The 27,183-nt window shown below is 35.9% G+C and overlaps 1 protein-coding gene across 1 annotated transcript in view; it reads left to right on the top strand.

Annotated features, from left to right (window-relative positions):
• The first annotated feature begins 765 nt into the window (after positions 1-765).
• The window catches only part of LOC123657362, an 82,026-nt gene continuing 55,608 nt past the window's right edge, over positions 766-27,183 (top strand). Inside the window, exons 1-3 of the mRNA XM_045593186.1 lie at positions 766-843; positions 19,563-19,773; positions 21,273-21,311. Of these exons, the coding sequence (XP_045449142.1) occupies positions 766-843; positions 19,563-19,773; positions 21,273-21,311 (328 nt within the window). The remainder of the gene's footprint in view (positions 844-19,562; positions 19,774-21,272; positions 21,312-27,183) is intronic.

The following is a 27,183-nucleotide window of genomic DNA, read 5'->3' as shown; positions in this document are numbered from 1 at the left end:
ATCGAGTTTTTCCCCGTGAAGTAACAAACGAGCAAGTTGGTAATGCAAGACAAATGTCCGCTGACCGCGAGTGCTTTGTCGCGGCGCCGTTTAACTAACGATAGGAACAGAGTTTAATAAACTGTACGGTTCGCTTTGTTAAATTAACAACGATGGACTAATTGTGTACGGAAAGACCACTAAATGTTATATTGTTTTGAATTTACGTTTTATTTCATGATTGTTCGAATGTACGCTGAAACTGTCAAGTGGTGCATGCTGTTTAGTTATATTATTTTATACCCTTGCTAATTATTTTAAATAGATAGATATCGTAAAGGAATTTAATACACATAGCTCATTTTCTTCTATATAAACATGTGGGTCCCCACTATGCATCGGAGAGCACGTTAAGGTGTTTTACTCACCAACAGGAACACAATACTGCTTGAAAACAGTATTATTTAGCTGTGATCTTCTGTAAGGTCGAGGTACTACCCCAGTCGGGCTGCTCCATATTTTGAGCAGGAAATTCCTGCTGTGCCCTACCTCTGTCAAAACATATAACATATAACAGCAACAAGAGCAGTAATCACTTAACCCGCTACTAAACCGGTTATCAAATGCTACAAACCGTACTTGTACATTTGATTAAGGTTCTATAAGATCCACCCACCGATTCTACCCCTATCTACTCATCGACCTCTACCATATAAAATATTACGAATTTATATACCATTTAACCTTTCAATCGACATTTGAGATTAGAATAAAATACTGCATAATATGGATGAGGTGATACCAATTCACGGAACAGACACGGCGGGAACAATGATAATATATTCGTTATTGAGCGCCAGTTCGGTAAGAGCCGCCTCTAAGCCTCAGCCGGCGGACGTGCACGCGAATATAAATACAACGCTTACCCTCCTTTACATAACACCTTCTCCGCGATACACTGAAATAAACCATAAACATTTTTCCACTTGTTTACATTTAGACTTTGTAAAATACAAAGGAATGGAGTTTAGCGAAATACGATGATATCGCTTCGTGAGCGGCGCGAGGTGAGCGTGTTTCGCTTACGAGTTTCGGTTGTTATGTTAAAAGAGCTCGAGGTATTTGCTGGTATATCCAGGTTTCTTATTTATTAAATATTAATATTGAATATCAATGGAATTTGAACGGTATCAGCTATATTGACGATACAGGAGCCTTGAATGTTACAGACGTGTAATTGTGTAAAACTACAAATATACAATAGAAGTTCTCAGTACGTTTCTAGCTTAAACTGCAACTGAGGGAAAACAAAACATCAGGAAATTTCCTGCTTAAAATATGTAACAGCCTGACTGGTGTAGTACCTCGACCTTCAGAAGACCACAGCTAAATAGTACTGTTTCCAAGCGGTATTGTATTCCTGTTGGTGAGTAAGGTGACCAGAGCTCCTGGGGGGATTGGGCTTAGGGTCGGCAACGCGCTTGCGATGCTTCTGGTGTTGCAAGCGTCTATAAGCTAAAGTAATCGCTTACCATCAGGTGAGCCGTACGCTTGTTTGCCGACCTAGTTGTATAAACAAACACGGCTTTTCTAACAAAGCGTTTATAGCAAGGGTCAACGACTTTATGAGTGGGGATCTACACATGACCAGATCAGAAAAAAGTTCGAGACAAATCTCCAATTAAATAAATTGATAATAGACCTTACGTCACAACTACACTAGAACGAGAAACAGAAACTACGGGAATAGGATTATGACGTGACTGCATTTCGTACTGATAACAACTATTTATATTGGAAATCATGTTGTCCGCATAAGTTATTGTATATCTACTTATATGTTTTGTATTCAAATGTTTTGCCGCAATATAAAGTCAAGTAAAGAATATAAGCCAACCCCTCTCTTCCTGGAGGTGTCGTAAGAGGCGAGTAAGGACTAACTACTACACAGTTCCACTATAACCTTGGAACTTAAAAAGCCGATCGATGGCGGGATAACCATCCAACTGCTGATTTTGAAATACACAGGCTGAAGACGGGCAGCAGCGTCTTCGGTGCAACAAAGCCAGCCCTGCGGTCACCGACCCGCCCTAGCGTGGTGACTATGGGCAAAAACGAGTTCACGCCATTTTTGGCGTGAACTTGTGGAGGCCTATGTCCAGCAGTGGATTGTGATAGGCTGAAATGATGATGATGATGATGATGATGATGAAAGTCAACGATTCCAAAGAAAATTTCTTAACGCCCCTTGTGTACTACGCTAATGAATCTGAAGTAATAAAAAACTGTGTGCGTATTTATGTACGCACGTAAGAAGTTATACTTCATTGACTGGCTAACTTCACGTTGCTGACTTCTTCTTCGTTAACTAACTAACTACAGGTGTCGGTTTTTTGTAACGGTGTGCACGCGTATCGCAAAATTTTAAACTCATCATTTTTTCCTTATGCGCCAAAAGAGGTATAACTTCAAAAAGTATTATATAATTCATACCAATAACGCTCTCTGTCAACTCTTTGCATCTTTACACGCCTTTACCTTTGCAACTACTCGTAAGGTAGACATTTTAGTAATTTTCTTATCTTACTTTCAAGACGTCAAGTGAGCATAACACGAGCGCCCTCATAACGTTAGCGTACCTCTAGTCACTGACGCAGGCGTGCGCAAGCATAAGAAGACGTTTACTAGAAACTCCTTAACGACAGAAGTGTCTGTTCCAGACGTATATATTTTATCGACGTAGAGCACAACTGGGAATATCTTCCTCGAAATTTGGAGCCCAATTACGAAATGAACTCGACCTTATAGGAGATAAAAGTAAATAAAACTGCTTTCTAGCAGTGATTTGTTCATATGGTCAGTAAGGTACCCAGAGCTCCTGAGGCTGAGCTCCTCGCTGATTGGGGGGTAGGGTCACAACGCGCTTGCGATGCTTCTAATATAGCAGGCGTTTATAGACTATGGTAATCGCTTACCATCTTGTAAGCCATACGCTTATTTGCTGATATATTTGTAAAGTAAATGCTGCGTGTACTCACATTTACATAGGTCATCAACAGATACTATAGAAGATAGAACACGACACAGAACACCTTACATACTGCGTTGACGCGCAGACGTTCGTTAAACGAAATACGCTCACGCTATACAAACGCTAATGTAATACCGGCCAGATATTATTAAAAAAGTGTATTTTATGATTGTTAAAATCACAGACATTTTAAATGTTTTATTATAACTGAATTCATTAAATACACCAAGCAAATTAAAATTAATAACGAAAGCCCTCTATTCTATTATATATTAATGAATAATTTTGCATCATTCGAGGGATTTTAATTAATATTTTATTATTTTAGCAAACTTTACCCTTCAATTGGATATTCACAACTAAATTATTATTAATCGACAACACGTTTAAACTTTGTTGTTTATATATTACTAGCTGACCCCGCAAACTTTGTATGGCCATATATGTTATTAACCCCCTTAATCCCCTCTTCCCTTATATCTTAGAGGTATGAAAAAATAATTTTGACTGATTATCAAACTTAACCGATGTGTACACAAAATTTCATAAAAATCGATGCAGCGGTTTCGGAGGAGTAAGGTAACTAAATGTAGTGATACAAGAATTTTATATATAAGATTTTTGGTTTTGTTACGTCGGTAATGCTTCTAAACATAGTATACAAATAAAAATTATTCTTTAAATTTTGCCAGGTATATTTTATGGCAGCCTCTCGTACCCCGGTGATTTTTAGCACCCTCTACCCCACCGTTACCTCGGCCGCTGCCATAGCCGGGAATAGTGGGGCTGCCGGGAACTAAGGGCCTAAGCTTTTGGTGCGAACTCATGGGTTTTTTGCCCGTAGTCACCACGCTGGGCAGGCGGGTTGGTGACCGCAGGGCTGACTTTATCGCACCGAAGACGCTGCTGCCCGTCCTCGGTCTGTGCATTTAAAAAGCCAGCAGCTGGATGGCTATCCCGCCATCGGTCGGCCTTTTAAGTTCCAAGGTGGTAGTGGAACTGTGTTATCCCTTAGTCGCCTCTTACGACACCCACGGGAAGAGATGGGGTGGCTAAATTCTTTAGTGCCGTAACCACACAGCACCCGTAGCCACACAGCACAATACGTCCACAATGCGTCCTGCCTGTGTTAACATACGGAGCCGAAACGTGGACACTGACGAAGGGACTGGTCCACAAGTTTAAAGTCGCTCAACGTGCAATGGAACGGGCTATGCTTGGGGTCTCTCTCAAAGACAGGATTAGAAATGAGACTATCCGCGAGAGAACGAAAGTAACCGACATAGCCCACAGAATTAGCAAGTTGAAGTGGCAGTGGGCTAGTCATCTGTGTCGCAGGACCGATGGCCGTTGGAGTAGACGGGTCCTAGAGTGGAGACCGCGTCTTGGCAAACGCAGTGTGGGACGTCCTCCGGCCCGTTGGACCGACGATCTACGTAAGATTGCCGGTGTAGGCTGGATGAGGATTGCGGAAGACCGGGATGTGTGGCGCGAACTTGGGGAGGCCTATGTCCAGCAGTGGACTGCAATAGGCTGAAGTGATGATGATGATGAAATTTTGCCAAGCGAAAAACACGAGAATGGAAAGAAAAAAAGAAAACAAACACGTTTATTAGTTACATCACAAAAATCACAGATACTTTTTACACAAAAAGATAAATAAAATTAAATATAAATAATAATAAATAATAAATATATACAAATAATCAGACAAAAAAAAATGTAATGTCATCAAAAACACACCGTTAATGGCTGTAAATCAGTTTATAATATCATTTTTTTAGTATTAAAAAAATTGAAGTTTCCTACGGAATGAATAGTTAAAGAAACTGGGCAGAAAATCGCAAACTTTAAAAAACACGAATGTTAAAAGTTTCACGTCATTGACAGTTTACACATAAATGCAACGTCTGTCGAGACAGTTACTATAAATAAAGTTTTTGTATTATTTTCTAAAACAAAAACTATTCTGTAATGTCGTGGTCGATGACTCCTGTGAATTCAATTAAAAACTCAATTAGCATTTGAAGCTGGTCGCAGTCGGTCCGCTGCATCGCTTGTCTGTGATCGCGACGCGATCGATTCCGAATCGACACTTTCTTGAATCAATTGTTTAACTTTTGATTAGATTACATTCAGTTTCAACTTTAATATTTAATGAAAAAGGTTTTTTTTTAAATATGAAGTTAATTAAAACTCATTTCAAGCAATGAAGTAGCAATATAAACTGCTATAATAAATAAAGTTACATTTAATAATATACCATATGAACATAAAAATGGTGTTAAACATTTGAAGTTGTATAGGTTCAGTTCATTTTTATTTATATAGATTGACAACTTATCATCAATTCAATAGAATAATATTTGGACATTTGTATCAAAGTAAAAGACTGAATCCCCTAAAAATCACTGACTCTATTTTGAGTTTCGAAATGTATATTAGCGCATTTAAACAAAAGTTTCACCTCTTCTATTTCTAACCACAATGTTGTAGAGAAAAGCCATAGTTAAAAGAAGTACGCTGTTTCGACTTTAAATTTTAAGTTATTCTTGCTGTGCATTAACGAAATTCCATTTCGTTCCTATTTTAGAAAGTAGCTCAGTTTTAATATTTTTATAGCGACCACTTTACCTAAATACCATGTTACGGAGCGAACTATGAATTTTAAACAAACTCGCATAGTTTTCGTTAAATTGATGTCACTTTACGGCGTGCAAGTGGGTGAGGGAGGCGCCGAGGGGGTAGTGGGCAAGGGCGAAAGAGGGGATGTAATCACTGGCAGAGAATGTCAAGTAAATAGTTCGGAAGGGCGTCGGTTATGAAGGCAGGAATTAGAGGCATGTAAATCTAATGAAAATTTACTACACCGGAATAGTTGAGGCGTCGCTTGTTCGTAGTTTCGATTGTTACAACCTGTTCTGGTTCACAAATATTCTTAGAAATATTGGCGTGTTATCATGTGTAAGGTTATGTCATCGGATATATGAAACGACTGGATCTATTCTAATCTGATTTATTACTGATCTCAATCTCAAAATTTACACATTTACGCTACTACTACATATAACATCTATATAACATCTACTTACACACTACACATGTGTATTTATCGATTTCATGTTTTTATTACTATTCATTTGGTTTTTAACCGACTTCAAAAAGCAGGAGGTTACTCAATTCGACCGTACCGTATATATATATATATATGTATGTTCGGGGATAATTTCGTCGTTTAAGAACCGATTTTGATAATTCTTTTTTTGTTAGAAAGAAAAATATCCTAAGTGTGGTACCATGATAAGGAAACCAGGATCTGATGATGGAATCCTAAAGAAATCGAGGGAAACCCTCCAAAATCAACATAAATTTTTACTGGGTTTACCGATTTTGATGATTTTTAATTTAATCGAAAGCCGATGTTTATCATGTGGTCACATATAAATTTCATCGAGATCTAACTACAACTTTTCGAGTAATCTTTGATAATGCGTATTTACTTGACTATTTTTCGTCGACCTACGTTGTATTACTTGTCGATGTAATTAAATTCGGTTTTTTTTTCGTTTGCCAGCAAACACAATTATTGTTTTGTTATATGAATTTAACCATAATAATAATTTGAAAAGAGCTTAAATACTGAATCAAATGCTAGTAAAAAAAAACAAAAAATATATACCCCTTTTTTCTACTATGTAAACGATGTGATCATCTAAATATGTATATGTTAGTCGTATACCCAACAAACAATACTTTAAACAAAAAAAAACGAGTGTGCCCCTACTGTAATATACGAAACGTATATCCCTCTCTTTCTATCTTCACTAACTTATATCTCCCTCTTAACTTCTGTTTGCCTCGCCTAATCACACTTTTCGTACGCGCTCGTCACGCATTTACCAGCTTTCTTTCCAAGTCAAGCATGCGTAAAAAAGCTTAACTTCAAAAAAATTCTAACATAACAAACCCTATGTAAAAAGATGCTATATAAAAGTATCAATGCTTGTCAGCACAGCAGTTAAACGACGTGTCAAAAGGTCATCAACTAAGAAACGTAGCCGTAGTCTCGTAGCAACGCGCTCGTAGCACCGTAGCAAGCGGAACGTGCTACGCCGATAGCTATTTACTCCTGTCTCGCTTTACATATAAAGTGATTTCAAAGTGTTTACGTTTCTTCGACGTTCAATTCCACCGATACTTATTTTATGTGACATCTATACTTATTGAACAAAACTCTTTGTCTGTCTGTCTGATTCATCGTTACTGAATATGCCTTGAGTAGTCGTAGCAATTTCAGTAAATAGATTTCTTTTACAATTTATATACCCATCAAAGAAGAAATATTGGAAATTGTGTCCCTAAATGAATAAACTCACAGATAAAAAATAGTACCTATTAGTAGTAGTTCTTTGTTTGCTGAGCTAGCTTCAGCCTGTAATATCCCACTGCTGGGCACAAGCCTCTTTCCCCGTGTAAGAGAAGGATTAGAGCTTAATCCAATGCAGGTTGGCGTACATATTCCCTACTGGAATTTTGTATTGACATTGTGTGAGTCTGGCGTCATTTTTAAAAATTGTACAAATAAATAATACCAGGAAAACGTTCTATTAACTCTTAACCTTGTCGAAAAAATCTCAATTTTATCAATAAAGCAAATCAAAACCTATTATTCAATTATGAGTATATAAAACAACAGACTGATTGAGTGGGATTTACATTTCAGATGAGTATTTAATTTAATGTTGTATACTTTACTAACCTTTATCTGCTCGAGACTTCATAGACTTAAGATTTACATTATTTTATAACAAAATGCGTAAAATGACAAAAATCTTGAGGGTAAAACACTCCCACAGACACTGATCGTATAAACAATATCGATTGCCGCAAAGCAAGAATGCAGTCGAAAATTTTCGAAAAATTGTTGGTTCGTGCGCTCTACCTGTGCTGTTCGCGAATATTTGTCGGATATGAAGAGGTATACAAATATAAAGAGACGGTCACTCGACGCGGAGGTGCTCTGCAAATACCACCGCCCGGTATAAAGGATATTTTACTCATTTATTTATTTATTGTCAAGTAAAAAAGGACTCATTTTCGTTAGTGACAATTTAACTTCTTAACTGTTTTCAAATTTAAGAAATTTGACTTGAATCATGACTTCTCCATTTCATTCAAAATGGCGCAACAATGACTGACATAACCACATTTAAAAAGTTGATTTAAATATATAAAATCGAAAGGCAAGTAAAGAACTGTAGTCTGCAATAAAGTTCCTTGGAAATTTGAATGAATAGAAAGTTTAAATTAATTCAGTCAGTTCAAATGTAGTGTGAAGAACTATCTGAGATTCTAATTGAGATCAAGCTCTATAAGAATATTACGATGATGTGTAGATTTGAGGATCCAAAAGAATATTGTATTACTCTTTGACGGTTAGCAGGAAAGTGGACATAAGGTGCCAATCAAACCACTAATTGCAAATTAAACAAACCAACGAGAACCAAACCATCACTGATGGTTTGGTTCTCTTTGGTTTGTTGTTGTATGGATTAATTCGTTGTTCAACTTTCTTCAATGTTTGTATTTTGTAGATGCCTGATGATGGTCCAATAAAGGATCGAAACGTCGCATTAATTTGCAAGAATACTTATAACAAATGGACACAACGATAAATAATAATATTGCATTACTTTTATGAAACTTAACATTGTTATAAACCTGGTCATATCTTAGGCTTAAAACGTTAAAAACGTAGAACAGTAACAGTTAAAACGTAAAATAGTTGTAGTCAATAGACTTCATTCATAATATAAACAAACAGTTCCCAACGCGAAAAAATAGGTTTTCTTTTTGTAAAAAATCTAGTAATGTTTTGAGATAAACGCCCGCAACTCATAGACTATTTGACTAGGTTATATGAAATAGTAAAATATTACTAAATGTAACTCAATATTGAACCATAACTATATCCATAATCGAATTTAAGAGATTGCGTCATAGGAACGGTCACGCAGCGGCGCGTACCAACGAGTGGGTTTCGAAATATATCAAGATTTATAAGCCATTTACCCCGTTATTTCGATTCGATAGTTGAGACGTGATCCTGGCCCCCTCCGACCCTCTCTGACGTCCTCGACGTTTGTCACTTACGCCGTATTACCGTCCCACATATCGAAGAGACCCTCCGACTGGACGCATAAAACTGCCACCTACAGGCAATTGATTGCTTTCATTAATAAATCTGGCATCTCGATGCGTAATGGAAGTTGTTCTTAAATGTATACTGTTACAAATCGGTACTCAGCTGAATATAATACATATTCTTGGAACATGTATTATATTCAGTTGTATGTATTATGTTCAGTGGCGACCTAGTTATATATATATATATATATAACTAGGTCGCCAACAAGCGTACGTTTACCTGATGGTAAGCAGAAAGTACAAGTAATAAGAAGGTACTGTACCCTCTAGACGCCTTCAACATCAGAAGCATCGCAACCATGTTACCGACCTAATACACGCAATACCTCCCCCCCTCCCGCCAGGACAGTATATGTTATATGTATATTATATGTTATATATAAATATTAAAATTTATTTTGTAAAGTTGCGGAAATTAATCGGTTCTCTATTTAAAGATCTATCCATTTTAGTTAATTAATTAAAGTAAAACAGTTGCCAGTGGCCTATTCTACTTCCTGCTTTTAAAGTGTAATCGTAACTTATCAGGATAAATTTTACCTGCAGCTACACAAACAAGCCATAAGTCATTTGAGATTTAAAAAAATTATCAACTTATAGTATTCTGAGTAGGTTAAACAAATTGTTAATTTATAATCAGCGTCGAAAAATGTTTATAAGCCTCTACTTTTCTACCAATGGTTTGATTATTTGATCTAATTATAAGTCCATTTATTCAATAAGATCAGAGCACTCGTTAGGTTGACAGGCGGAAAATGTGTCCAGTTGATATAATATAAATATATAATGTTTTTGGAATGCCTTAAGGAAGCGACCGCCAGTCGCGAACAGAACTACAATAAATAAAAAAATTCCATCCTGCCCCTTATTTGGCAAGTTCTACACATTCAGTAGCTATTAACCAGATTATGGTTATAAAATGTGTTCTGCCAAATTTAAATTAAGTATGCGTAGAGCAAGTTTTATATTGTTTGAATATTTTGCAAGGAGTTCGCTTGGTTTTTTTAACGTAATTGTTTTTCGGATTTTCACTTCTGACGCAGATTGAATGGTTCGCGAGTGTGCAAGCTTTTTTAACCGACTTCCAAAAAAGGAGGAGGTTCTCAATTCGACTGTATTTTTTTTTTTTTTTTTTTATGTATGTTACATCAGAACTTTTGACCGGGTTGACCGATTTCAACAAATTTTGTTTTAATCGAAAGGTGGTGTGTGCCAATTGGTCCCATTTAAATTTATTTGAGATCTAACAACTACTTTTCGAGTTATATCTAATAATGCGTTTTTACTTGACGCTTTTTTCGTCGACCTACGTTGTATTATACCGCATAACTTTCTACTGGATGTACCGATTTTGATAATTCTTTTTTTTATTGGAAAGGGGATATCCCTAGTTTGGTACCGTGATAAGGAAACCAGGATCTGATGATGGGATCCCAGAGAAATCGAGGGAAACTCTCAAAAATCCGTAATAACTTTTTACTGGGTGTACCGATTATAATGATTTTTAATTTAATCGAAAGCTGATGTTTATCATATGGTCACATATAAATTTTATCGAGATCTGATAACTACTTTTTGAGTAATCTTTGATAACGCGTAGTTGCTTGACTATTTTTTCGTCGATCTACGTTGTATTACTTGTCGATGTAATTGAAGTCGGTTTTTTTTCGTTTGCGAGCAAACACAATTATTCTATTCAATTTGGCTTTACAAGCACTTTCGAATCGTATATCTACGAATTTCGTGTTTTTTTTACACAAAAATTTAACTTAGCATTCGAAAACAAGAAGCCTAGTTGTTTATATTTTTAATGAAAATGAGATTCGGGTCGAACGAATCGTGTCCCGAGATCCCGATATTTTTTGTGAACACAACTGTCTCGAGATCGAGCCTTTCGGGTCAAGTCGTTATTAATGCACGTATTCAATTTATATTCTGTTTCATAATAAGAAGGTGTTATGAAACAAATGTTTGTAAGAAACATTAGATATTGAAACATTAATGAATGTTGTTATTCGATTTAATTTCCGATAATTGCTTTTATTGACACATCTCGTCAGAAATGATTCCGTTACTAATTTTGCTTTACGAAGCCTCGAAGGCTTTGATCGTGGGTCGTTTACCCGAAACTCCGACTGCCGGCTCTTTTCAAACCCTTATTAAACAATTCATTTGTGTAAAAATATCAAAGGAAATTAATACTTTAAATCGTTTTAGTATTTTTGATAGGATCAAATCTAATTGTTGTGATTCGTTTGAACGTATTTGTAGAAATTTTGTTTTTACGTTATTTTATGCGTTTATCATTAGACATATAACAGAATTGTATTCAAATTAAATCAAACAATGAACAATTGTGTGTCATATTTTATCGGATTATGAATAAATAATGGAACAAATATTTTATAATGAGTGGTTTTGAAGTCGTGTGTGCGCTAGCTGCGGGACACTGACAAATGTAGATTGTGAAATGTGGTACGAAAAAACATACAAAGCGCGTTCGTCCTTACACGTTTGTTCTTTCACTCTCACTTACGTAATTCTCTCAAAAACTCTAAAAAGTTCTCTATGCATATCAGAACATTTTGCGCTACAGGTTTTGCAAACAAGGGTACGGTTTGCCCGAGCAAGCCGCTACCGTCGTCTATGAATGTCTGCAACTCCACGCGCTGTCAAATTTACTTTCGCTGCCCAAATACACAGCGCTTGACACACTTTTAAACAAAATCTTTCATCAATGCATCTTGTTTTATCGAAAACAGCAGGTTATGTCTGTGAGTTAAATATATTTATTTATTTACTATCAACATCACACTATAAACTAAAACTGCGCAAGAATAATTAATTAAAATGAATAACCTTTCGATCAAACTCTTCGAATGAAATCAAATCGTTTATTTTTCCTCTCGCACTTACAAATGAAGCGTTGCGATCTTCATACACGTTCTTCTTATTATCAAATTTGTTAGCAAAATTAACCGCATTTCTCGTCGTGACGGCTACTTATTTTTCATTTGTACGAGTTCTTTTCGCGGGAGAGGCAGCCCACATAATTTACTGCGGAATGAACTTATCTCATATATTTTAAAGGATGCGCTCCCACGTGCCAACTCCTAACTTATTTCATTTTTGTACCCCATAAGATCGTACCATCATTAAGTATAAGGAATCAAAGATAAATTTAAAGTAAATAACAATTTCGTAACAGCTGTAAGTCAAAGCAGTTTAGGCTTACTGATTTGTAAATAAAAAGCCTTTTAACTTTTTTGTGTGTGCGTTTAAAATTTTAATTTTATGTAATAACTCTTTTTAATTGTTTTCATTTTTAGTTATCCTTACGTGTTATAGATTAGGTTCTAGAAGACTATTAATACTGGAACATCTGGGCTCGTAACATGTTGTAAAATAAATTATTAATATTGGCAAATCAAATAAAAATACAAAAAAAAACGTACAATTTGGTCGCATATTCTATATTTGAATGTTTGATATCCTGTTACTAAGCAAAGTGTACGTTAAAAACTCATTTCAACTAGTTTTATCAATTAAAACACTTAACAAGTGTGTTAGCTCCAAGCCTATATAAAGTCCCGTCAGGTACGCGACTGAAGAGAAACGAGAAAAAAAAACTAGGATTCCTAGAGACGACGTACTCATCTAATTGAAACTTAACGTGTAAGACATAAAATAATTCAATTTATTTTTAATTTCACCGTTTCCCGCGTTCTTTTTGAATTACGTGCACACTTGAAGATCTGAGCGGTACTAAAGTCAGACGAAGTATTTATTAGCGGCGCTCGCCGCTCGCCGCTCGCCCGCAGCCCTGTTCGGAATTTGTTCCGAGACTAAATAATGCCAGCAATAACTTTCAACTTACTTCATTACATTTTTGCTATTTCCGCGCTCACTGTTTTGATAGTCTATTCAATTTCAACGTAACGTAACAGCCAATGCTTACGATTGGCGTCCTCTATCTAATAACCCGTTTAAGCTTTAGTTTGAATGTATTAAAAAGCTTTCGACGGCACCCAGTAGGAGTGCGAGTGACTGTTGGAGGTATGGAAGCATTAAACACAAATGCCAAGACTACCAAATACATTTACATGTCTCACACGCGCCACTTTACTGAATGTGTGTCCTACACAATAGTTTACTTAATGAAATAGATATGTTTTCGTGCTCCCGGAATCTTTTTAAAACTAAAGTTAGGAAGTTATTTACTTAGATCGATTAGTTACCTTGGTGTTTTCATTGGCTCTAGACTATTAATAGTAATAACTAATCATCATTACTGTCCTTGCTGTAAATCTTATCCCTATGTTCTTAGTGAGACATAAAGGGAACAATTTGTATCTATTTTTTCTGTTTTATTCTACGCTGTTATTCTTGTAATTGTTTCTGTACCATTCTCCAAATAAATAAATAAATAATTAATAAATAAATAGACCCTTAGTTACGAGTAGGAATTTAAATTCCTCCAAATTCAAAATTTTCCACATCTGACTGCGTTGTTACTTCTACGCTAAATAACTGACTGACCAAGTGACCAAATTGGAAAATTATTATTTTTTAAACTAGAAGCAAAATTTGTTTTGTTGATTCTGCGAAAGAGGATCGCATGATATTATTGATATGTATGACAGGCAATATATAAGAGGTCATAGTAAGAGGTCAAATATATAAAAGGTCATAGTTTTATTTTCTCTCCGGGATTCAGCAAATGTTTGATGGATGAGTCCACTGAGAGAGGGCTATTCTTATTTCTCTACTTATTTTATTCATTCTTTTGTTTGCCATTTAATATTTATAAATGAGTACAAAGAGACAGCGCCCTTTTAAATAAACATAAAGGTATGACCGTTGTCTCAGTGACGCGTGTTGGGGTTGGTGCACATTGGAGGATTGGATTTCAAAATTGTCGGATGTAAACACTAAGCAGTTTTTTCCTAACTAAATCTTATTAATAAAATGGCATAATATTTAGAATTGTGAATGTGAAATTATACAATAGGATATTTATATTGGTATCGGATTTTTTTTCACTATTTTTCACTTTATGTAACTATTTGAAGGGGCTTGGATTGGTCGCTCGGGGCAACAGGACACTGTTAGCGCAATTTAACAGTTTCTGAGCTACTTTTACACGATACACGTGAGGACTTGATACACGTATCATAGATCATTTTAAATTATAGTTGTATTTGTATATCAAGCTTGTATAAATAGATGTGTGCTTTTTTTTAACAACTACTGCGCCAAACAAGTGTACAGCTCACCTGATACTTGATAGTAAGCGATTGTCGCCTGCGACACCAGAAGCATCGCAAATGCATTGCTGACCCTACAACCCATACTCACACAACACTGCTTGAAAGCATTATTTTTGAGCTGTGATCTTCTGTAAGATCGAGGTATTCCCCAGTTGAGCTGCCCCAGATTTTGAGGAGAATATTTCCTACTGTGTCTCACCTCAGTTACGCAAATTAACGCTTGGCGACAACCATAAAACGTGAAAGTAAAGTTGAAGGTCAGTACTCAATATCCGTGCCGATACATTAGACATACAGAAACGCGTAGTGTGACCGTGACTTTACAATCCATGTAAAGTTTTTGAGAGGCAGTTGAATTTGTTAGCGCCGGACCGACATCCCGTACCTCCGAGCTGCGGGGTAACAATGAGCGCTTTGTGGATGTTTGTCATTTAAATACATATTAATATTCCCGTTTCGTTTCAGTAACATTTGTATTGAGGTAATGTTAACTTTGTCTTATGGATGTACAATTATGTATTATAAATTGTACATTTCTACAGTTTTGTGAAGGGTGATTTCGTTTAACCGGTTGTATAAATAAAAGTATTTGGTTACTCAGTCAGAGAGTTTTAATTTGTTTGCCAATAATATCCACAAAGTTACACCTATTTTGCAGTGATAAGTACCGCTCGATAGTTGAGTAATAAACATAAAATAAAATATAAATAGCGTTCTCCTAAAACAAAAAGATGATTCAATGCAGGATCAGGAAAGACTCTGAAATGCATACAGTTAGATGTTTTTAACATCCGCTGTAGAGTTACGTAACTTATGACGCCGCGTTGACGCAGCGGTCACAGCACAGGCGGTCTCGATCCCCGCTCACGGCAAATATTTGTATCGGCCATATAGATGTTTGCCGTGATCTGGGCGTTTGTGCTTGTGCATTGTGTGTTTTCGTACCTCGTCGTTTATATATTATTTCTTGTAAATTGTTACAGTACCGATGGATGGACGTGTTTACGATATTTAGTTTGAATCAAGATAAATCATCACTTTTTCTGCGCAATTGTCAACGTTTAGTTCTAGCAGTTGCAGTAGCGCTTTACGCTGTAAAATCTGTAGTTTCATTTTAAAGAACCTTGTTCAAAACGATTGAATTCCAACGATTACTCCGAGTCGACGTGTTTACGATTTACGTCCAGAGTTATTGTTTTATTATTTAACGAGAAATTCCGAGAAGTCGATAAATAACTCGAATCCTGTGAGAGCTAGGAAAATAAAATAATTCGGATTCATAAAATTTCTTAAATCTTTGATCATAAATACCTACTGAAATTTTTAAATAAATCCAATAATTTTGTGTCGTTTTCTCGATAAAACAATTTTTCGGCAACAATTCAGAGCATCTTCTGAATAAATATTATTGAAACGAAGTTCCTTGTGGGGCGTTGCTTTATTTTTAAAGCGTTGTTTTTAAAAAATAAGCCTAAGATATTTATGTCTATGAATGATGGCTATAAAGTGTCTAATGTATAGTCTACATGATGACTGTTATTATTATTATTATTATTATATCATTCGATAATTATTATAGATTTTTATAAATTATTTTAAACAAAATAAAGATCTAAAGATAATTTTGTAAAGTAGTTTTTTTGTTTTTCATCGATAAAAAAATCATATTAAAAAATGTATACCCGAATTATTATTTTATTTATACCTCGAATAGAACTTGAATTTAATATTTTGTAATAAGGAACTTCTTTCCTATCTGGTTTCCCACGACACCGCGTGGTTTTTTTTTCATTTTTTATGCACGTGCCTGTGCATTTGACACACTAGAACTATCACGTGGTTTTACTCACTATAAATTATGACATCTTTGTTAACATTATTTTGGTTTTGTAAAGTCCTTATAAAACTTGCCTACGACTAATTAAAAAAACACTTCGTTTTTCGGTAATTTAAGTCAAATAAATAAAATTCTATGTTATAATATTACTAGCTCGTTGGCGCAGTTTGTAGGCCCTGCTTTCTGCTCCACGAGTTGCGGGTTCGATTCCCGCCTGAGTCTGGGTGTAATATTTGTATTCATATATTTATATATGTAATATTTCTATGCATATTTATCAAAAAACAAGTATTTGGCTATATCAGCCGGCTGTTACCTATAACACAAGCATTAAGTTGCTTACCATAGGAACAAACGACCGTGTGTGTATGTTATATTTATTATTATTATAGTGTGTAGTGGCTGCAGTATATGAACCCTCTGAGACTCTGGAGTTGGAAAGTTGTCTCCGAGACTCGGTCACGCGCTGTTTACTAACATTTTACACTTATTCAATATTGTAGGAAACTTAACGTAGGTAAGGCACAGCAGGAATTTCCTGCTCAAAATATGGAGCAGCCCGACTGGGGTAGTACCTCGACCTTACAGAAGATCACAGCTAAATAATACTGTTTTCAAGCAGTATTGTGTTCCTGTTGGTGAGTAAGGTGACCAGAGCTCCTGGGGGGATTGGGGATTGGGTCGGCAACGCGCTTGCGACGCTTCTGGTGTTGCAGGCGTCTAAAAGCTACGGTAATCGCTTACCATCAGGTGAGTCGTATGCTTGTTTGCCAACCTAGTGACATAAAAAAAAAATTGTAACTGAGATTATTTTGCATTCGTGGCTAAAACTTTGAAACTCTTGAAAACTTCAAAATTATTTTTTGTAAACTTTTTTCAGTCTCTTGAATATTTATTATAAGTTTTCTTCTGTATATATAATACTAAAAGTCGTTTGCGGTTTGCTATAACATCACAAAAATTATTAAGACTTTTCTTTTTTAAGCCACTTCAAAAAAGGAAGAGGTTACTGAATTCGACCGTATATATATACTAGTATATAGACCGTATACCGTATGTTCGGGGATAACTCCGTCGTTTATGAACCAATTTTGATAATTCTTTTTTTTTTTTTTTGTTGGAAAGAAGATATCCCTAGTTTGGTACCATGATAAGGAAACCAGGATCTGATGATGGGATCCCAAAGGAGTCGAGGGAAATTCTCGAAAATCCGCATAACTTTTTACTAGGTGTACCGATTTTAATGATTTTTAATTTAATCGAAAGCCGATGTTTATCATGTGGTCACATTTAAATTTCATCAAGATCTGATTACAAACTTTTGGAGTAATCTTTGATAATGCGTATTTACTTGACTATTTTTTCGTCTACCTACGTTGTATTACTTGTCGATATAATTGAAGTCGGTTTTTCTTCGTTTGCCTGCAAAACAATTATACAAAAGGTTGTAATGTGGCAATCAATATTACATCATTAGAATAGTGTCAGATTTAATGAATCGAACCATCCCTGTCTTCGTTGCGTGTGAAAACATTTTTTTACAAAAATAAGTTAGTTCAATTCTTATCTAACAGCTGCATTATTCCACTATGTATGATTGATCGAATTAGCGAAATATTTCTTTGAAATGGTAAAGTCTAAAGGGTTACACCTCATCAACAACTTTTACGATACTTATTAAGCTTATGCAACACGTAACAGCGATTAGATAATCAATAAATAAGAAGATGTGCTTCGTGTCCGGGGTCGATTTGTATTCGCGTTCGCTTGATTGAAATCGAGGCGAGCAAGTTTTAATGGTGTTTCGTCCAGAGCGGGCAGATTTTCGCTATCAGCAGCCCGCATCTAGCGCCGCGCGCCGGCCGGTATCTGTCTGTGTTCAGATTTCAATCAGCTCGTTACAATTATTGTGAAGATCGTTGGTTGTAAATGTTATGAATATAGTCTCAATTTTACCAATTTCGATTATTATTGTCACCAATAACACTAAGGTGTTGCCTGTTGTTTGTTACATAACTTATACGTATTGTAAATGTCAAGCTGGCTATTGAAGCCAAATGTAATATAAAACTAAATAAATTCAGGCGTTTGGTAAAAACCAAAGAAATGTGTGTTGGCTCTGAGATTTGTTAGATAATTAATTAAATACTGAAACGTCTTTCATTATGTCGCTTCGATTGATTTTTAACCGACTTCAAAAAAGGAGGAGATTACTCAATTCGACCGTATTATTTATTTATGTATGTTCGGGGATAACTTCGTCGTTTATGAACTGATTTTGATAATTCTTTTTTGTTGACGAAAAATCCTAAATGTGGTACCATGATAAGGAAACCAGGATCTGATGATGGAATCCCAGAGAAATCGAAGGGAACCCTCAAAAATCGTAGTGACGACTAGTGCGTTTGTTCATTTTTTTCGTCTACTTACGTTGTATTACTTGTCGGTGTAATTGAAGTCAGTTTTTTTTTTCGTTTGCGAGCAAACACAATTATAAAACCATCAACTTACAAGTTTACAAACGAGATGAGATAAGAAACACCTTAAAAACCTAGCAAACAAATCAAACATGGATAATAATTTAACAAAAAGTATTTGATTTTTAAAATAAATATAAATATTTGCATAGTACAATTCAGTCTCTAAGTCTCGGTTAGCGAACACGCTCCGAGCTCGGTGACCAAAGCCCTTAAATACATTCTAAGCGTTTACGAATATTCATCGTTAGATTGAACCTTTGTAACTTTGGACCGCAAATTGCTATACGATCGCTTCTTTAACAGAAGAGATATGATGATATTTGCAAATTGCGAGACGTAAAAATTGGACATAAGGTTTTGCTCACATATTTGGGAGTATATTCATGCTCTCAATAGTTTCTAAAAAGGTTTTATATTAACTAAATTGTACTCAAAACACAAAACATTCATTTGAAATGTGATTAGCATGTTCTAATATGTTTCAACATACCTCTGGAGAACCGTATTGGTATCATTAATATAAAAGTATGATATATAGATTGTCAGATAGATACTTATCAGGAGATTCAGGGCAAAGCTGGTGAACTTCACATGGAGAGTAATAAAATCTTAATTAATACATAGTTTATACTTTTCATTTCAAAAGTTCGGTCTTTAATTATCTATGTAAAGCCGCAGAGCTGTGAACTGTATCAAAACATGTTTTAACAGGTATTTGAGTTATATAGTTACACTGAATCGTTTGGTATTCTTCCCAGGTATCATGGATCCGTCACCGCGACCTGCACATCCTGACGGTGGGCGGTTACACGTACACGTCGGACCAGCGCTTCCAGGCGACGCACTCGCCGCAGACCGACGACTGGACGCTGCAGATCAAGTGGGCGCAGCAGCGCGACGCTGGCGTCTACGAGTGCCAGGTCTCCACGCAGCCCGTGCGCTCCTTCTTCGTGACGCTCCACGTCGTCGGTGAGTCCTGTTCCATACTCACCAGCAACCTCAACAGTTATACGTGCCCCAGTATCTACATGAGCCCCGCTAAGCTGAGCAGGAACCTCCTTAGATCGTTTATTTAAGACGAGATTCTCCCGCTGTGTTAACGCAGAGACTTTATATTATCCTGTACGAGTAACAATAGTTTGTAAATAATTATAACTTCATTAATCCTAAAGTTACAAAGAGACGCGCTTTCAGACGAGTAACGTTTTATTTTTATTTGTATAAGAATACTCCTATTGATGTATCTCAAACGATACATTCATCTTTTCATTCCTCTGCTGCGCGAACAGTATAGAGCTGTCGGAATGATGAATGAGAATGTTCGATGAAAGCTAATTTTCTATTAGAAGCCATTCGATTATTTCTATCGGAGAAATGTTTTCATTACGTTTAGGAATAGAAAAACAATTTCGACCAGAATGTATCGTAACACTCCTAATACAAGTTTTTCTAACAATAAACGGATAGATATAAGTCTTACAAGAATATTCGGGAACGAACGACATTCGAATGGCAACTGTTCAGTACAGAAATTGTCGGGAGCCGTATTGGTGAGAGCGAGGCACGTAGACTATTGGGTCAGCGCGGCGGCGGCGATGAGACGCGTGACTTGGCCCTCCCTCCTTCCGCACCCCCCTCACGCCTGGGACCTTCGCCTTTCAACATATCGCTTCAAATACACTGATGGAGACATAAAAATAATATTGAGTACAAGCACCAACGTGATAAGTCTAAAATACTTTAAGACGTAAAAGATAATTTGAACACACGCGTATAGCTGCCGGTGGCCGTGACTGCCGCGCCATCTATTTCATTTGAGTAATTCCATTCATTTGGGGAGCGAGGCAAGCCCGCGCCGCGAATTCGGCAGCCATTGTCACAAAACATTTTAACATATTTATTGAAGCGAATGGGCGTGCTTTGAATTAATCGGGTGGATCGCGCGCCCAAACAGCAATTTGTTGCAAATCCCCCGATAAAAGCGGCGGCATCACGACAACTATCGAATTCATCATTGTGTACGTCTAAATAAACGGATATATACGAGCGCAGCGGCGAGAGGCGCCCGCCTTTATTGTTACTCGATATCGAAATATCCGGGCGGAAATACATTTTGAAACAAAAGTTATTTTCCCCTCGCTCGGTGATTGCGAGCTCTCGTCGCGTTCGCTCGAGGAAAGCGATTTTTCATAGATTCTGCGTAGCGCCCACCGCCCTCCGCGCCACCGGGCCCCGTGCCAAGGACTCCTGCCCGCGACCGGTCGATGCATTTTTATTACTAATCGCTTTTGTAGCGCTAAACTTGTTAGACCATATCAACGCTATCTTCACTCGTAAATCCAAACATTGAAGTCGCGGCTCCACGACGAATCCCTTTAAATCCTCTTCGAAGGGCAAACGCGTCGAAGCAAATGTTTTATTTTACATTCCGATTCGTTACTTTCTAAGCGGATGTTCTGTTCCCACAGATTGCGACGAGATCTACCAGCGGATGTTTTCTGACGGAGGTCTGTGCGTGTGTGCGTGTGTGAGCGTTGCGTGCTATTCATTTCTTTGTTTCCCTGTGTGCAGCTAACAGAGTTGACTATACGTTGAAATAACAAAAATTTAATTTTCTTTGGTACTAAAATCTAACATCAATCAGTTTGTTGAGGAAGGATTATGTTAAAGTCCTTCGGCAAACACGATTACGAGGTAAGTAAGTCTAACAGCGCGGCACTCGGGGTGGTGATTCGCTCTGATAACAGTTTTGTGTGTAACAAATACTAAATCAAACTTCCGTAAACTTGTAATTACTTCCTAACGAGTTTTCAGCTCTATTTGTTTTACTTAACAAAATACGATTTAAACTAATAACATGGAACTTATAATTTTAATTAATTGACAGTATGAAATGAGGCTAAAATTTATTGATAATAATAATAATAATAATAATCATTGATTTCAGAAATAAATCCATATTCAAAATTAAATCAAATTATGTGTTAGTAACAAATACACTTAAAATAAATAAAACAAAAAGAGGGTTAATTTTATTTATACGGCAACTTGAGGCTCTACGCTTAAATCGTAACAAATCCAACGATGTGGCGCCATATGTTAAGTATTAAAATTATTACAACGTTACTCATAAGCTACAGTTTAAATTTACCTATATTATTATTTCAAAACTAGCTTTGCCGCGACTTCGTCCGCGTGGAATTTAACGAAAAAGTTGTTTTTCAGTTCGCAGAATTGTAAAATAAATAAATGTATAAAATAAAAGTAGAATAAGTTACTCTTTATTACATCAGCTATCTGCCAATGAAAGTCCCGTCAAAATCGGTCCAGTCGTTTCAGAGATTATTCGGAACAAACAGACAGAAAGACAAACAAAAATTGTTTTTTGATATATGTACTGTGTATACATCCATGTGAATTTAGTAAATAGCGGTTATTCTAATGTTACAAACAGACACTCCGATTTTATTTATTTGTACAGATAGGTAATTAGCTAGCTCATCAACTTCGAAATACAAATATCCTATGACTTTAGACTTGTCAAAATTGTTAAAACCGTTTACATCATCGTCATGAAACTGACAATTAAACACAAAATATTGAAAAAATATGGAATTTAATCACATTTTTAACGATTTAAATCCGCTTAAAATATTTTCAATGGAGTAAACCGTTTATATTTAGTCGAACACTTTTAATTGGTCGCTACCGGGACACGGAGGCGTTCCCGGGAATAATCCCTTAATTCTCTTCCAATTAAGACCTTCAGCATGAGTCGTCACAAATAACCAATTAATCCTTGTCCAATAGAGATAAATTCTGTACCTTCCAGAACTATTGAAGCCACATTAATGAAGTACTTAAGGCTTCTTTACATAACACTCACGAATGAAAGAGAATCTTTTATTTCAGTTTGATTCTTGTAAACATTTCGTGATAGATAACAGAGCTTATGATTGAACTGAGGATAAAGTGTTGTATTTGGATTGATAGAATTTGATACGAAGTTTTAAAGTATCTTGTATATTTGCGTGGCGTTTTTATAAATTCATTACAATCTTAATCAATCATGACGATAAGAATACAATTCACTTACATGAAAAAAAAACTATAATTAAACAAAAATATGTATCCGCTTATAGAGGTTCGCTTAAACCGAATATAAAATCATCATATCAAAAATTTCGATCTAGCGAGTACATCGTTCCTTAGCTTAATTGGCTAGAGCACCGACAGGGTCAGTCGGAGATGCAGGTTCGATCCCCGCTGGAACGGTCGATTTTTGATATGATATTCAAAAATGTTTAAAAATATATATGTTGGGTACATCGCAATACAATATAACAATTTATAGTCAAGGCTAGAAATTAACAATATGTAGGGTAGTATTAAAATATATATAGGTACACAAGTTAACAGAAATATGCGCAACTGGAAGTGTCATTGTTAATGAGTTATTTTATGTTACTTTATTAAACTTTATTTTTACTGTATTTGATCAACAGAATCACCATCTACAGACAATTTCTGAGATTATACAAGACAATTAGTTAAAATAAATGAAAATATAATTAATTTCTTTATATGATTAACTATCTCGAGATCAAACTTGGTACCGCCATTTTTGTAATCGATATATTTTTTTTTTTTTTTTTTTTTTGTTTTACGTGACAGTGATGAACACAGAAAAGTCCAAATATTATCAGATTTGATGCGGTCGTTCGAAAGTTGAGCGCACACTTTCGGTGATTTATTATTACTTATACAGTTTGTTAATTCTTAAAATACACAACAATATTATTTGCATTTGTCACAAATAATATTAAACGCCAGTAATTAATATCATAAAAGTTCCGCAGATAAGTTAAAGAAAGGCCGGCAAGGATGAATCTCTCGCCGCTTGATTACTCCGGGGGATTCTGGTGAATATTTTTATTTTCCCAATTAGCTAATGTGGATGAATGAGTGGAATGTATTGAGGATCGAGAAGATTAATTTATTATTATATTATTGTATTTGTGCGGGTGTGCTCAGTAATTTTTTTTATACAACTAGCTCAGCAAACAGGCGTACGGCTCACCTGATGGTAAGCAATACGTAGCTTATAGACGTCTGCAACACCAGAATACAATCGAATTTTAAGCTTTTTCTTTTTCCAAAGTCAAAACAAACGAATCTCTTCTAATTCTCTTCTTCTGATAATAGATTTAGTAACGGTCTGCGGTTTCGCTTGCAATATGTTATATACGGATTTATAATTTAAAACTTATCCGTTTTGAATAAAATACATTTTGACGACCGCTCTGGTTTAATTGTACGTTTGCCGTGTCGGCGGCGTGACCACGCAACGGTCGCGGGTTTGGTTCCCGCTCAGAGCGTATATTTGTGTTTACACAAATATTTATTTCCGGTCTGGCTGTTAGTCCTTATGGGTCTCCCTGCCTCCGAGAGCACGTAAAGCTGTCGGTCCCGGTTGTTATCATGTACACCTGATATGCGATCGTTACTCATAGTAGGGAATATATCCGAAAACCCCGCATTGGAGCAGCGTTGTAGATTAAGCTCTGATCCTTCTCCTACATGGCGAAAGAGGCCTATGCTTAGCAGTGGGATATTGCAGGCTGAAACGTAACATTTGAACTATTAAAAGAACCTTTTTAGTAGGTAGTTCCCAAGATTACTATATACGATTAAAGCTAGTATTAAATGATGAAAAATCAATATGAACACACGTTTAAGTCTGGTGATGAATGATGAATTTTACTATCATTGAGAATATGGAGAAATACCGTGCATACAGAAAATATTCACTTTTCACACCGAAATCAAATCTTATTACGATTGTAATAAAGCTGAAATTTAAAATAAATTTACTTCATTTTAAATTCTTAAATTATATTTAAAGTGGATAATTGCATCATCGCCGATGTAATGTAAACGATTTTGAGAAACACTTGCGGAAAACTCTGATACCTTGTATTTGTCTTCGAGGATCAGATGAACTGTCGGCTCTGAGTTTCTTCCTCGATGATTTGTTGAATTACATTTCGCTTCCGTTGCCCGAATGTAGTTATTAACTGTCATTTAAGTATATATGCGTCTACTTTAATTAGAAAACTAGCTATGCCCTATGACTTCGTTCGCGTGGAATTTAACAAAAAAGTAGTAAAGTATTGTTCAGTTCGCTGAATTATAAAATAAATAAATTTCTAAAATAAAAGTAGCCTAAGTTACTCTTTACTCTACCACCTATCTGCCAGTGAAAGTCCCGTCAAAATCAGTCCAGCCGCTTCAGAGATTAGCCGGAACAAACAGGCAGATAGACAGACAAAAATTGTAAAAAAAATTATTATATTATTTTTGTATATGTACCGAGTATACATCTATATGCATTTATTAAAAAGCGGTTATTTTAATATTACAAACAGACACTCCAATTTTATTTATTTGTATAGATTACTTTGTAACTAGAGATCAACTTGGTATTCATGTAGTAAAAGAATGAAAGCGAGTTCTATAGTTTCACTAAAAAATTACATAAAACTGGTTCCTGAGATAACAGAAATAAAAATAAATATCTAGCTCGTGGAGGAACATTTAATTTATAATTACAACGGACCGAATGCAGAACATTAAAAGCATTTAAATCACGAAAGCAGAGCGCTGTCGAACGTTAATCAAATAAACAATGGAAGGAGATCGGCGATTTATCCGCGAGTATTGTTATTGTTGACATAATTCACTCGCGCGGATGTCGCTACGAGGCGCGGTGCGGCTTGATGCGCCCTAACGCTGGCCCAGAGTAGCCCAACGCGACGTGACGCGGCCCGACGCGAGTTGAAACGGCCCGATGTAATCCGAGCCCGACGTGACCTGACACGGTCTGACGCGATGTGACGCGGTCTGACACGATTCCTTGTGTACCAACTAGTAAAGTTCATCTCAAAGCGATTTACCGTTCTCATTGCATGTAACAATAAGCCGTTACCGAAAATATAACTGCATGTATTATGCTTCTGGATTATTAAAATCCGTCAGTTACGATACGAAGCGCTCGATCGATCGATGATTCGTTTATACAAGCAGAGTTAAATAAAAAAACTACGATAATAATACGACACTTTATCGAATTGTTTTAGTAAGTCTCTTTTGTTAGGCACACACAGCAGTGGCGTAGCGAGGGTGGGCAAGGGCTTCATACTCCGGGCGTTACTCACAAAGAGGCGCCAAATGGCAAAAAATAAATTTTTCGAATGGGGGGGGGCTAAAAAGGCTTTGTACCCCGGGCGCGATTTAAGCTCCCTAATCATTGATGCACAGTGTTAGACACAATCTCTTAAGAGTTAAAGAGAAAACAGATTGTGGAAGTTTACGTAGCAGGTCTTATTCAAAACAAACATACAATTTAAAGGAAACATCGATGATAAGATAATCATAATTCTCTAATAAATGCTTTTCCGTTTATTTTTCTCCAGCTGTCCGCAACAAATGCGGTTACAAACTGTTAATGAGTTTTAAGATGTGTGCAACGTTGAAAATTGTAACATTTTCTAAACCTTTAACGACCAAACATAAATTCTCCATTAAGTGTGTGTGTAAGGGATAGATCCCTAATAATTTCAATAAAGGAGATTGGTTTAAAGAAAATTGCTTCACAAGTAACCTAATGTTTTTATTTGAAGCTAGACATGTTATTATCTACTTTTTTTAGATCTTAAATTCTTTAGTACATTATTATCGTTAATATCTGTACTGTATCGAAAACTTTGGTTACGCGGCTTAAATGTTATTTTCTACATTAATAAGTAAATTAATACATATTGTAAGCCAAAACCTTTTTGAAACTTTTTTATAATAAATTTAATCTTCAAAGGAAATCATTATTATATTTATTAAATAGTGTTTGCTCGCAAACGAAAAAAAAACGACTTCAATTACATCGACAAGTAATACAGTAAGTAGATGAAACAAATAACAAACGTACTAGTCGTCACTACGATTTTCGAAGGTTGCCCTCGAGTTCACTGGGATTCCACCATCAGATCCTTATTTCCTTATCATGATACCGCACTTGGGATATCTTCTTTCCGACAAAAAAATAATTATCAAATTCGGTTCATATACGACCAAAATTATTCCCGAACATACATAAATAAAAAAAATATACACGGTCGAATTGCGTAACCTCTTCCTCTTTCGAAATCGGATAAAAATTCATATCACATCGCCATTTTTTAAGTTACGATCAAACTAAAAGTAATATTTATTGAATTCGTCCAATTATTACAACCCTGAACCAGCAATATGCGCAGATGAAAACACGTATTAAACGCATTCATTGAATACCATTTTATTAATAAAAACGGTTTAACACAACAT

This window comes from Melitaea cinxia, chromosome 1 (assembly GCF_905220565.1).
Source record: "Melitaea cinxia chromosome 1, ilMelCinx1.1, whole genome shotgun sequence".
In the NCBI taxonomy this organism is placed as follows: Eukaryota; Metazoa; Arthropoda; class Insecta; order Lepidoptera; family Nymphalidae; genus Melitaea; species Melitaea cinxia.
This window is presented reverse-complemented; position numbering and strand designations above follow the sequence as displayed.